This window comes from Ceratotherium simum, chromosome 24 (genome assembly GCF_057802395.1).
Source record: "Ceratotherium simum simum isolate JZ-2026a chromosome 24, ASM5780239v1, whole genome shotgun sequence".
In the NCBI taxonomy this organism is placed as follows: Eukaryota; Metazoa; Chordata; class Mammalia; order Perissodactyla; family Rhinocerotidae; genus Ceratotherium; species Ceratotherium simum.
Genome location: NC_141923.1, coordinates 24307139 through 24321835, shown reverse-complemented (window position 1 = coordinate 24321835; position 14697 = coordinate 24307139). Strand labels below are relative to the sequence as shown.

General features: G+C 37.7%; 1 protein-coding gene across 1 annotated transcript in view; it reads left to right on the top strand.

The window, feature by feature from the left end:
• Window positions 1–14697, top strand: part of LOC101397659 (neurexin-3) — a 964554-nt gene that overhangs the window by 802701 nt on the left and 147156 nt on the right. The window contains exon 9 of the mRNA XM_087448107.1: window positions 13840–13929. Within this exon, the coding sequence (XP_087304233.1) occupies window positions 13840–13929 (90 nt within the window). The remainder of the gene's footprint in view (window positions 1–13839; window positions 13930–14697) is intronic.

Genomic DNA, 14697 nt, shown 5'->3' with positions numbered 1-14697 from the left:
ACAATTCTAAAAGTATTTTAAGGATCCATCTCTATAAATCCCTGTGCTAGGAACTGAATAATAGGAATGAGACCATTATTCAATTAGAGCAAATTAAATCCAACAGGATAAGTAAGGAGGAAATCTACATATTTCTTTAATACACACTGTGTCTAGATTCTCCTTTTTGAGTCACACTCAGAAGTAAATCTTTGAAAGAAAAACAAATAAAATAAATCTTTGGGCAACATCCTTGAGTTTTGTTTAGATGGGAAATTTCAAATCCTGTTCAGAAGTCCAAACACTTGTGAGGATTCCAATGTGATTTAAATAAGCCACCATCCCTGATAATCAAAAACGAAAACATAAAACCAAGAAAACTGCATGCTTTCCTCTCACCTGTCTCATCTCTTATCCTAATTATACCTTATACTTACTAATGTTCTAAGTGCTTTTTGACAAGACAGCAATGGTACATCAATAGATACTGCATGAACTTGAGTAGGCAAGTCAAGTCACTCAAAGGCCTTCTTTAAATCTCTTGGATCATTATTGCAAAGATAAAAGCAGGTTTCTGAAAAAGTAAAATTCAAAGGAACCTAGCAATTAGAATGGTGAAAATACTAGGTTATCTGGTCCATTTCCCTGGTTGGTTCGAAAATGTTGCAAATGAGCTACGCTGATTTGACTAGTATAATTTGAAATGTTACAGGTGATAGAGTTTGCCTTTCTTCCAAGAGAATAGATCTATCTGATTTCTCCTCTTTGGCTTTTATATAAGAATTTTTGTTCAACTCCATTATTATTAGGGATGGCATTTGAAATTATTCTGAATCATTTCTTTAAATCTTGAATATTTATTTTTTACAGATATCTAGGAGCTGTTTCTTGCTGCAAGATGCAAGATTCTATGGAGAACATGTAAAAGCATTTTTTCTTTTGAGATATTTATAAAATCTCTCTCTTTCTATACATTACACACACACACGCATCCATGGGTAAATATTAAAAAAATTTGCATTTGTCACAGCACAAATAAATATATTTAAATTTAAAATAGCCTACAGATCTTTAGACATATTCCTCAGATAGCTGAGATTTAATATCATGTATTTAATTTCTTACATTAAATGGCTAAAAGAAGGGTCATTAATATTTTATTTATATGTCTCAAATTTGTAGGTTTTCAGAGGTTATAAGAACCTTAGTAATCATCTAAACCTTCAAAGCTAAAAATTTAATGCTTTGTTGGAGTCAGGACACCTGCCTCTGTTTGAGGTAGCAATAGTCATCAACTTTATGGATATTCTTGAGAACTTAAGACGTGTCAGTGTTTGGTGTCATTGTACATTGGGGAGGTGATTGTGGAAATAGGATGGTGTAAAAAGATTAAAAGAATAAACCTTGCCTCTAAGGTGATTATAACTTCATACAAAAAAAACATGCCCACAAGAACTGATATTCAGTGCAGGATGGTGGAGTCTAGTTGCGAGGTAAATATTTAAAATGTGTGGATAATTTTACGTAATCATTTACCATTTAAAAGCATAAAAAAAAAAACCCTATGTCAAAAAAATTGCTATTCTGGCCATCACATTTACAATATGAACTAAAATTTGAGTCATGACATACTTCTAATCATTGATATGTGTGTGTCACTTGAGTTGTCAGTCAAAACATTAGCATCATCGTTAGTTGTCCTTACTCTTTATTTAACTCCTTAGTCCCTAAATCATTTTTGATGCTTTTCTCTAGAGTCCACCTCCCATTTACATGCTTAAGTGAAAAGTGCTAGCTGGTATATATCCATTCTGATACCAGCTATTAAGTCCTAGGACAATGACTTCTAAACTCTTATCAATAAGTTTATAAAGGCTACTTTTTGCTAATCTATAAGCTTTGAAAAGGGTTGAAGAGGCAGTGCCTACTTTTTAAAAACCAAGGTTGCAAAGTGGGAATATTTTTTGCCTGATTTTGGTCTTTAATTCAGTGTTTTGCTTTTGTTTGTATTGTTTTGTATTAGTAGGGAGTGTAGTGGGGAATATCTTTCTATTTTAAGCCTAGGTAAGGCTATTCATGACCAGTGATTATTCATATGCTGCAAAAACATGGACTGTTTAGTTTGATTTGCTTTTAGAAGGTTGGGGTTAGGGATGGGAGATGAGGTTAGAGATGGGGTTAGGGTTTTAGAAGGTTGGGGTTAGGGATGTTTGTTCAGGAAAAGAGAAGGCAATCCTCCTAGGTTCCCCCTGTAATCGTTGAAGAAGTAAGATATCCTTTGGTGGGGTATGGGTTACAGTTCCAGAATGTCTTACCAGTAAGTCTTGACTGCTCTTCTTACCAACCTTCTGTCCCCTCTCATTTGAATAGTGATGGAAGGGGGTCAGGTAGGTAGCTCCTTGGCCCCACTTAGGTCTAATCCTCATTACTTGTAAAGTCAACTCCCACCGCTTTCCCTCTGTTCCGTTCCCCTAGTCTAAGTCTGAAATGGGGAGTAGAGAAGTGTCAGTCTTCTAGCTTTCCTTCCCTGTCCCAACTCCTTCAGGCTCGACCTTTCCCTCTCGTCTCAGGAGCTACATTATTGCATCTCTTTCCTTGGATTTGAAAATTCTCCCTTTAGAATGAGGAAGAGGGCTAAGGATAGGGAATGGGGGCCCACCTCTCCTTGTCTCCCCGCCAGGACCCCTCAGGCGTTCACCATGCAAGCTCTTTTGACTCCACAGAGAGCAGCTGAGCGCTTCCCCTTCCCCCTGTTGGGCCTCAATGGAAACCCTCATATGAGAGGGTGCTTCATTTTCTCAATCTCAGATTCCCATCCATCCCAGATTTCCCAACTTCCTGGCCATGTCATTTAGTGTTTGCTGTGTAACAAGCCACTCCAAAACTTTGTTACTTATTTGCTCATGTTTCCATGCATCATGTGGGTGTTTTTTCTTTTCCAGGCTGGCTCAGATGGAGGGGGATGGTCTTGATGGCCTCTGTCACGTGCTCAGGGGCTCAGCTGAGCTGGTTGAGTGGGCTTGGATGTCTGGGTTTCTCTTCTCGTGAGCTTTCATCTTCCAGGAGCCTAGACTGGCCTTCTTCTTATGTCAGTCTCAGGCTTCAGCAGCGTGAGAGGGCACCAACATGCAAGGGCTATTCAAACCTCTGCTTACCTCACATTTGCTAACATGCCCTGTGCCAAGGGGTGGAAAAATAGACTCACCCTCTGATGGGAAGAGTGGCAAGTCCCATTGCAAAGGGGCACGGATATCAGAATGGGATTCTGAAATTTTGCAGATAGCTATTTTGCAAATTAACACATTGGCAGAGAGCTTGGGAATGGCTCTGGTTGCTATAATTCTATTTCTCTCTTCAGCTTTCTCTCTCTCAACCCTAAATTCAGGCCAAAAGTGAAGGAGGAAACTAGTGACTTTCACAGAGGAATTTTCCTTTTTTTTTTCTTTAGAATATAACATTTTGGAATTAATCATGGCTCTTCCTGCCATATCTCACGTTCTTCTTTTTCTTTCTTTTTTTTTTTTCCTCAGTATGTCTTATCATTTTGCCCTAAATTGAGTTAACTGCTTTTTGAAAAATTAAGTGTCTCTTTTAAAATTTTTAAATCTTTTTTTATATTTCCTCTTGGATGCTTTTAAGCACTTTATCTGCTTTTGTTTTGGGTATTTATGATATATCATTGTTATCTATAAAATGTGTTTTACTTGTATGGGATGTATTCTCCATTTCTTTTTTTTTTTTTTTTGTGAGGAGATCAGCCCTGTGCTAACATCCGCCAATCCTTCTCTTTTTTTGCCGAGGAAGACGGCCCTGGGCTAACATCCGTGCCCATCCTCCTCCACTTTATATGGGACGCCGCCACAGCATGGCTTGCCAAAGCAGTGCGTCGGTGGGTGCCCGGGATCCGAACCAGCGAACCCCGGGCCGCCGCAGTGGAGCGCGCGCACCCAACCGCTTGCGCCACCAGGCCGGCCCCTCTTTTCTTTTCTTTTGAACAAAGACAGTTATGCTGTAAAAGTGGCCCCCATGCTGATCTACACTTTTCTCTAGACATTTTCTCTGAGCTCAGTACGTTGCTGTTTATCATCCTCCTTTGTTTGTAACCAGATTTGAGGCTAGTGCTGGAGTTCTCACCAACAAATCAATTTGAATTAATTTGCCAAGTAGAGTTAATGAGGCATCGTATGAACTCAAGATATACTACAACGACTGCATTCCCTGAGGTTGTTTCCTCACTGGGAAAATTTTGGTTCGTGTACCACGTTGCAGTAGTGTATACCTGGCCTTTGAATCTTACTCTAAATGATGCGTGGCTGCCAACTGGTTCATTTTTTGAAAAGCCTTGGAAATGCCATATAACCAAACAAATAGGAGTATAGACAATTCTTTAATTAATATCTTTGTGGGGGAGGGTGGTCTTCAAGATCTATACTCTTGGATACTTGCCTATGCTAGGAGTCCTATTTCTAATGATGTTCTAAGCAGAAGTTTGAGAAACATCAAAACAGGGAAAATATATTTCTTAGATGATCTTTGAGGTCTCCTCAACCTTAAAATTGTAGACAACCTTAAAATTGTATAATTGAGAAGTCTCAAAATATAAACTGTGAGTTCCAAAGAACTCTACTCCCAGAAACTACTTTTTAATTATAAAACACAAAAAACATTTGCTTAAGAGGGACTTCAGTGGTTATTTGAATTTCCCCTCATCCCCACCCCTCCACCCCCAGACATCTTCATCTGTCACCAACAGGTTCTCTAGCAAGGGGAAGTTCCTTCAGACTGTAAAGGCTGGTACAAACAAAACAAATAGGAAAATTCAGTCTTCCTAAAAGGCAAGGAAATGGTAATAGAGTTCCTCAAAGGAGCTCAAATCTCTGAGTCTTACATAAATAACTTCCGAGGATGCATAAGAAATTTGAACTCCAAGCCCCTGATAATGTTTGCTCAGAAATAGCGATGGGAGTCAGTTAGAATAGAAAACTTTGGGAAATAGAATAGTTTGGGAAAAGTGTCCTAAATTTTACATTGTATACAAGGATAGATCTCTTAAACTTGGGACTGATATATAAAAATTCTCAAGTGTTTCATTTGACAGATAAGTTGGTATACATTTAGCCATATTTAACAAAGATTCTGGTGAGGGCTAAGGACTAACGTGGGCTCATCAAAGCAAGTCTTACCAAACTAGTCTAAATTCCCTTTGGATAGCGTTAGCAAATTGGCAGATGAGGAGAATTTTATAAATATAGTGTATCTTCATTTCCCTGGAAGAGTATGATATAAACAGAGCTGTGAGAGCATCTTAAGGAGATCTGCCTCTGAGTGAACTAAAGCTCTCTAATTACTCTGTACCTATTGATGTGTAACAAATTGCCCCAAAACTTAGTGGCTTAAAACAACAAACATTTATTTTCTCACAGTTTCTGTAGGTCAGGATTTGGTAGCAGCTTAGCTGAGTGGTTCTGTATCAAGGTGTCTGATGAGTTGAAGTCAAGATATCGACTGGGGCTGCAGTCATCTCAAGGCTTATCTAGTCCTGGAGGATCTGGTGGCCTCAGTTCCTTGACATGTGGGTGTCTCCATAGGTTCTTGTGTGTCCTTATGATATAACACTAGCTACGCCAGAGTGAGTGATGAGAGACAGAGAGAGGGAGTCACGGTTCCTTTTCTGACCTGGTCTCTAAAGCCACACACAGTCACTTCCACCACATCCTGTGCTTTAGAATTGAGTCACTAAATCCAGCCCACATTCAAAGTCGGAAAATCAAGCTCCACCTCTTACAGAGAGGAGTTTCAAAGAATTTGTAAACATTTCAAAGCCACCACATAATCTTCCTATTCTGTAAATTTTTGAGAGTCTGGAATGAATGCTCAAAAGATATGCTTATCAAATTTGCAGATGACACAAAGCTAAGAAGGGTATTTCCTGCAAGAAACAAAAGACCTAGAGTCTTATCAGGTTGGAATATTGTTATGAAACAAAACAGAATAAATGTAATGGGATGTAATTAAAGTCTTGCTTTGAGGTTTATAAAGTGTGCTACGTGAATGTAAGATGACCCGAACTTTTGGGGAAGCAATTTTAGTTGGAAACAAGCCTAATAGGTGACTGTGCTGTGACGTGGTGGTTTAGACAACTGTTGCAAACCAGTGTATTAACCAGGTCAAGGGTGGGTGGTACATGGTACAGTGACTGTTATTTTTAGATCCCTTGGAAATAATATATTCATTTGTAGGCATGAGGTTCAAGGTTGGTCTAGAGGGCCTATAATTTATAAACACCAGAGATTCCATAAGATCTAAGCAGGAAGAGTGCTATAGCAAGTTTATTATGGCATCAGAGATATTGATATTGGTGTGACTTTCCTATTCATGAGGATGGAAATGTTCCTATTTTTTGCCCATTGAAATTGTCCTCCCAAACCTCCTACCTGTCCTCTGAGCTGTGTAGGGAGACTACACATGCATGTTTGAATGAATAGAACTTTTTTTACCAAATATTCTAGCACTCTGGCTTTAAAACCATTGAGTTTGATATCCTCTGCAAAAGAGGAATGAAAGGAAAGAGGGATGGGGGTGAGGAGAAGAAGGTGGTTAGAGAGAAATGAAAGAAATCAACAAGAATAATGAGAAACAGGGAGATCACACAGAGGGTGGGTGTGCAGGAATGCGTAGATCGTGGAGAAGAGTGAGCCCCAAACTAACACTGTGGCTCTTGCAACAGGAGGAAATAAGTGATAAGAAGAAGGGCACCTGTGGGAGTCTTGAAGGGATCATATGTCAAACAGCTGAAGGCCAAACATTAAGGCTTTATGTTGAAAAGGAAATTTGAAAAGATTTGATACTAAAAATTGCATAGTGTGGTAATTCTTGTTAAGTCTGCCTTCTTTTTAGTGTAACTCTTCTGAATCAAGTGCAGATATAACAATAACAACAATAGTAATAAATCATATTGAGGTTTATTTTGTGCCACACACTGTGCTAAGGGCTTTACATACATCTAATCCTCAGTTAATTCTCACAACACTTTGTTGCAGTTATCATTATAATCCTCATTTTATATATGAAGAAACTAAAGCTTAAAGATACACCAAGACGTTGATATACTTAACTTGTTTACCAGAAAGGAACTAGATGAAATCCAGATATTGAAATTGACTAGTCTAGCTTCAGGGCATATTATGGAATAATTATAGAAGGAAAAAAGTGACACCATTTGAGGAAGGAAAGAAAATCTTATAGCCAATTTATGTTTGGTTAATTTATAGCATGCTATTTTTGAAAGTGGCTCTTAAATAAAGAATAAGTGCTAGATAGACCTATCATACTGAAGAAAGTTTCATTAGATATTACTTGGAAATATTCTCTTAAACTATGAAAGCGAATAAAGATATTGCAATCACCTGGACCTTGCATTATTAACCTTCCTGGGATTGAAATTATCCTTAATGGATGAGGATAAGTGAGGAGAAACTCCAAGAGCAATGAGCTTCAGGAAGAGAGTTGAGAATGGCTTCAATATACAGGGAAAAGATAGGGATGGTGATATATCTTCTAATTGTTGTATCAGGATAAATGGTCGTTAGTATAATAACACCTCAACAGAATGGCACTTTGATTTAGATTTGGGATATGAAAAAGTTCAGTGTTAACACGTTTGCATACAGACTCACCTCAGATAGCCTCGACAAAGGTCAAGGAATAGGAACATGGTCACTTGGATAGGTGGACATAGAGCACCAGGGTTACATCTCTAGCATGGTCCCCATTCCCTTCCCCTAGCCTATAAGGTACTCAAACATGAGGACTGAATGTGTGTAGGTACATCAATGAGAGAACATAGGCAGAGATCAAAGTTCAATGGAAACAACAAGATTGGAAGGGTCCTGGAGGATTCTCTAGGCTGGGAACCTTCCCGTACCCCACCAACAATACATGTACACATTCCCTTTCACTGTTTATTGGGAGAAAGGTCTTCCATTTTGGAGCCTTAGACATGTGTTAGGAAATGATCCTGAGAATTAATATAAATTACAGACTCTCCCTATGCCCAGCCTCTTCTAACTTCCCATGAGCTAAGTCCTTGTCTGGGTTATTACATGTAATTCTCATAAAATCTTGTAATATAGGTATTATTATCTTCATCTTTTTTTTTTCAAACTAATGAAGAAACTGAGACATCTAGATTAAGTAAATTGCCTAAGTTCACAGACCTGGTAAATGTCTGAGATAGGATTGCATCCAAAATCTGTCTGACTCCATAGCCAATGCTCTCTTCACTCATGTTTGAGCCATCTTTGCTTAAACAGCTCAACTGCTGTAGCCTAGAGGTTGTGGACCAATACTATGACTTTGATATAGGAAGGAAATGATAATATGTCTGGCCACGTATATTTTTCATTTCTGAACATATGCAGTAGACATGAGGCAGTGAGCTTCATCAGCCAAGTCTGTATGCCTGGGTGACCCACACTGCTTTCCAGGGTAAACATCTCATCACTTTGGAATGGTGGTTCTCCTTGGCTCGTGGAATCACTTAAGGGAGTCTGGAAAAGCTCCCTTACTTAATAATGCCCTTGTGCTCTGGGTGTATTAATTCACTTCCCTCAGCCGATCAGTTTTCTGCTCCAAGAGATTAATTTCTTTACCTTGGCACACTAAAGAATCAAGGCTCACAACATATAAGTAGTTCTTTTTTCTTCAGCCCCAAAGGTGTGTTGTGAGGATTAATGAAATGATGCTTATAATTGCATTTTGAGCTACTTGGTCAAAAGGCACTTTATAAATACAAGATATTAGTTCTTTGTTGAGGTCCATCTATCACTTACAAGTGGCCGAACATTCTAGATGCCCTTTGGGTAGCACAACACCCCTCCTTCTGACTTAAGGAGAGTTCGTCTGGGTTAATGCCAGGAATAATACCAGAGCTGAGTTCAGAGAGTTTCCCCAGTTCCTTTTCTTTAGTGTCTCATATTTACTTTGAAACTCACAAAGTGTTCTTTGGGGAGAGAGACATTGTAAGAACCCCTGAAATGCCCTACTACTTGAGCCTACCCGCATCGATTTTCTTTTGCCTCTGGCTCTAATACATAGTATTCGTTCTTTGACTGTTCATTAGACCTATAGTCTCATTTTTTACTGTCAACAAAACAATAAAGAAAACTTTTCCTTTCTTTATTCCAGGACTCAAAACAAAATGCAAAAATACCTCTGGCATTAATTTTGCTCAGATGAATGTTGTTACAATATTCCTATTAGCATATCCACGTGCTTGACAATATTTCAGATGGTATTAATAGGCTACCTGCAAGAAAGCATTTTCTGCCAGCCTGGTGCAAATTGCCTGAACCTTTAAGCCACTCTCTCTCAACTTAGCAGCAGTATATCATCATTACCTGTGGCTGGACCAAGAAATCACATTTGTCAATGCCTGAATTGCTCTTTTATTTTCAGTGGCTTTAGAAACCCACTTTATTTGGAAATGGGGTTAGCTGAGCATATTTTTAGAAGATATAAAAATATAAAAAACAACAGCTGGGAGACTTAGTGGATATTTAGGGTGTTTCCTTTTCTATGGTCAGTTGATCTTTGGTAGATATCTTTTGTGGGACCAAATGGAATATGGTCATCTTTTGAATGGAGGCCTGGTAAAGTTCTGAGAGCATGGAAGCACACCATGGAACCAATGTGCTTCCTTTAAATCATTAGGAAAGAGGTGAATCATATTAATAATAATAGTTTAACTATATTGAATGTTTTTCATACCCCAGGTTCTGAATATGCTCTACCTCATATTATCCTATACCATGTAAGACACTATGGTGAATTGGAAAGTGGGGAAACTGAGGGTAAGTGATTTGCACAAGGTCACACAGCTAGTAAATGGTATAAATTTAGAAGTCAAAGCCAAGTTTGTCTCCAAAGCCCATGTTCTTAACTTCTATGCTGTGTTGATTATGGCTTTAAGAAAATTGGTATAGCGTGTAATGAATAGGATCTATGTTTGGACTAATAGAGTTAAAAATGATGTTGTGAAAGTTATTTTCTGTGCTATATAAGAGTTATGTTTTTAGTTCTTCAATTTAAAGAATGTTTACTCCTTTGAGACTGTCAACAAATTTCAAATTTACTCCTTTGGGATCGGAAAGAGGGACTAATGTATTGGGGAACTATACAAGGGTCAGCTTGCTTTCTTTGTCTTATCTTCCTCTGTTCTCTTTTCCTTTTATCCTAAATGGATTCACCTAAATGTAGAAAATGCGAGTCATTTCTACATAAAGGTTGGAGCTATATGTATGAACCAATTGGGCCTTAATAATCTCACCTCAGAGTATTCTGCTCTTCACAATATTATAATTCAACAGTGCAAGTTGTGTTTGTCTCCGGAAGTGGAAATATTTGATAATAGAACCAACAGTACAAAAGTAAATGACCACAGGGGGCCAAGGGTATAAAAGTCTCAATTGCTAATTAAAAAAATGGATGAGGATACATACACACACACACACACACACACACACACACACACACACAGACCCTACGTTTATTTTAAATAGAATAAAATGTGACTAATTTTTTTCTAAAATTCAGTTCCACGTAGGTGAGTGTTGGATCCATATAAGTAATTTAAGAACTGTCTATTTGAAGATCTCATTGTGCAATTTATAGATTTCTCAGTGTGGTTGAGAACTGCAGTCATGACTTTTTTTGGTCTAATTAGCAATGCACATATGCCTCTTTTTAATGGCATTATGGCATTACTATTCATAAGACCACTCTTTCTCAAGGATAGCCTCACTTTCTGTTGAAGAATTGATTTCACTCTTTGTTTAAATTTTCATACTGGTTGCTATACGAAATGTACAACTGAATGTTATTAAGGATTTAATATGAATGTATATGAATTTGACGAGGTTTGCTCAGCTTTCAGAGTAGTCCCTATGTATGAATTTTTATATTTAGAAGGTTGTTTGCTCTTCAATCAGTCTGACAAATGGGGCTTGGGGCAAATGAACTCATTCTCATGCACATGTTTCTAAAACAATTCTCACTAATTTTTGAGATAAATTAAAATAAAAACCAACAAGAACATGAAAAGAGACTAAGAACAATGTTAATGTGGCAATTTAAACCAATTTGGTTTGCCAAATGACCTTCCATCTTTCACAACTTTTAACAGTATGCAAGATCACTATCCTTAGCGCCAGATCCTATCAATCTGGTGTGAAAAACTTAAAACTTTTTCTAAATGTCTTTAAAGCTGAGGTGGAGAAGAATGACTCTCTCTCTTTCAATTTCTGAAGGATCTGAGGTTGAATCGTGGCTATGCTGTCCTCCCAGCATATCATTTATTAATTATCCAACATAGATTTCTCTTTTTCTAGCCTGTTCCATGCCCCAAAATGATTTTCTGTTGGAGCTTTCTGCTTTAGAGAGTAGATCGAGGAGGGATGCTCAGGAGCACCAAGAACCCTATGTATTTGGAGGAAGTAAATCAATGCAACTTCTTACTTAATTAATTTGGTGTATATAGTACTCTGGCAATTTGGAACTTTGAATACTTCTGATTTTGCCCTGCATGTTACTAAGAATATTTAGCTTTATATTTGCTATTGACTTCACTAATCCATTCCACAGTGAATGGAATGAAGGTCATTACTATATTTAACGTTGCAGCCAACAATGACAGTTACGAAAACCCAAAGTAATAGAAGACATTCAAGGTGAATCTGGCACAACCCATTTGCCATTTCCGAGTATAATATTCTGTCATGACTAAAACTTGAGAGGGGTCAAAACTAAGGAAGATGGATGACATCCCTTGTGATATCTGTCTCCTGTAGGGTAGGATTAAGTGTTAAAGATACAGGTTCTTTTCAGAAAAGTGCGTGCTTCTTTTCTATGAAGATATGTGAGAATTTATGCAACTTTATTTTGGGATTAATAGAATTGTGAGTACCCAGATCTACCAGGAAGAATCATTATAGTGATCTCTAACCAGTAGCTGTATTAACAGGTAAAACTAACTTCTTTCACCGTGGCTTATTCAAACACCAAGAAGTTAAGTTGCCTTTCTGTTTTTTCTCTTTGCCTGCACCCTCCCTTTTTTTCTGGGAGAAATAATACTTTGAGGAAAACTTTAAATTATACACTGCAATCCAAAATTGTTAATTGTTCTTTCCATTCATTGCACTTTGCCCTTTGATATGCTAATATATCATGTTGTAAGCCAGCCAAATAGGGTCCCATAAGGTAGGCTGGAAACAGATCCATAGCTGCCTCTTTCATGAGCTTTGTTTTTTGTTGCTGTTGTTTTGTTTTGTTTTTATTCCTGGGTAGTCAGGATAATGAATCAGCATCTTAGAATAATTTGCTCATGGGAGAAATGAATGGAGAATCTTGGAAATATCGCCCAACATAGTCACCCTTTTCCCATCCTACCCATCACAGAAGGGAGGTACCAGTTTACTCATATGTGGAATCTTCTCTGCCAATAAGAACTCCTATATGGAGGTCTCCCTAAGATTCAAATGCTGTGACAAGCTTCTACTATTCACTTGGCCTGATGCTATATTTAATTCTAATATTCTTTTTGGCTTGTAGACTTCTTTGTAAATTGTTTCCAAGCCACCTGTTTTGAGATTTTGATTTCATTTTTAATGTTGGTAATTTGGATGAGATTTCCTAAGTTCCAAATAGGCCTATGAGTGAAAAGTAATGAATTAAAATTCACTAGTTTCTGCTTGATCACTGTGAGGTTGGTTGATGAGATAGAACAGTTCCCAAAGCATGGCTTCATTATTTTGTAATTTGAAGCATATTCATTAAGGGTATATCTGCACAACACCACTCTCCAAGTTTGTCCAATTAGACAAACCATCCAGGAGTGATAACAACAGTTACAAAAGAAAGAAGGGAGCATACTAGCTCTTAAAAGCATTATGTTTGAGGCTTGAAACTAATTAAATATTTCATGCTTGAAAAAAGTATCCCTAACAGGCTTTGTCAATAGATGCTTGTTCCTATGAGAGGTAGGTAAGAGAGAGAAGATAAGAGAGAGAGAGATTAGGTAAACATATAGAGCCTGAGTCTATTAGTAATAATAAAATATAGGTGCTCAAAAATCTGCAAATGCTCTTTCACTATATTTATAGCTGCTTTAATTTTAGATATTTGCTTTGGGTTTCCTTCTTTTTTAAAATGTGGAACAAATTGGGACAAAGGAATAGAGATATAAAGAGTCATCTGTAATACTCTACCTATTTAACACAGGTGATAGGGTGCTAGGGCCCCTTTTACGGAATAAGCCTCCCTTGACCATCAAGGCTTAAATTGTCTTCTTTGCCTTCCCTCTGCCAGAAGGTAGAATAGTGACAAACACTGGAGAGGAGAATAAAGAAGTGCGTGGCCCCATGCTTCTGATAGGATACAGCAGAATGAGAGTGGAGTGTGCGTGACTGAGACGCTGAGGGTCCCCTACCATATTATGAAGCTGATCCGGCAGGTGAATTGCTCACAGATCAAGGAGATCCTTGTGCCTCCATTGGCCCAATTAAGGTATGGTAGGGGTGAGATGGAGAAGAGTGAAGGTAAACCCATTTCTCTCAATGGCCAGCCCTCTTACTGATTCCCCTCCCAGGCCATATTTTCAGAACATGCTGGAGCACTGCATAGCTAAGACTAACCTGGCCTCAAACCTATCAGCCAAGGGCAGAGTGACTTCGACTCCACCTCTACTAAAGATAAATTGATATCTATCTCTAAAAACTTCATAAAACAAACCAAAAACCTAGGATGTTTTTTAATGACTTATTGACTTTTCAGATTGTTCTTTAAGCTGTTTTTTAAACTTTAAAGGCAACACTGATAATGAACGCTTCCAAATGGTAAAACAGAAAATCCCCTTCAAATATAACCGGCCCGTAGAGGAGTGGCTGCAGGAAAAAGGTAACCGTCGTTAAAACTTTCATTTTAAAATCGTTTGATTCTAAACCCTCATTTTTAAAGCCTGCAAATAAATGTTCCTTAAATGATAATCGCCTGCTGCATAAATGACTGTTTTAATTTTCATTATAATTTGTGCCAGCTTCCACCTGCCATATGTTGATAAATCATGCTATAATACATTGCCATTAAAATACAGTTAAAGGGACTAACATCTAGCTTGCTATCAGCATGACAACCACAAACAAGAAATTCCAGGAACCTCTAAAAAAGAAATGTATTATGGCAATTTAACCACTGCATGACATTATTTGTTAATTTGTTTTAAATCACCTCTTCTACCAAAGCTTCTAAAGAACTTTCAAAAGTACTTTCTAAACTCACATCTTGAGGCTGTTTTGGCTTTACTATCTGTAGCATGGTTAGCAAAAAAAAAAAATCACAGATCTACTCTTGTCACTTAAACTGCTTAAAACAAATGTTATAAGGGGAACAACGTTTTTTAACATTTGTTTTTAAACGAAGAAAAGAAAGAGAAAGATGAATTTTGCCTTTAGATTCAAACTTACAGAGGCAAAAGCGTTTTCTAAGAGGTTAATTGCGTCCTAGAGGCTGACTGAAACTTAAAAAGAAACAAATTATTTTACACTTTGGTTGTATGATTCCCTTGTGTATTTGATGTTTATGCATCAAAAGTGTAAATGTTTAAGACAATGTGTTGGAAAAGGAAAGGCTCATGAAAGGCAAAACAGCAATTTCTGATTTGCTGAA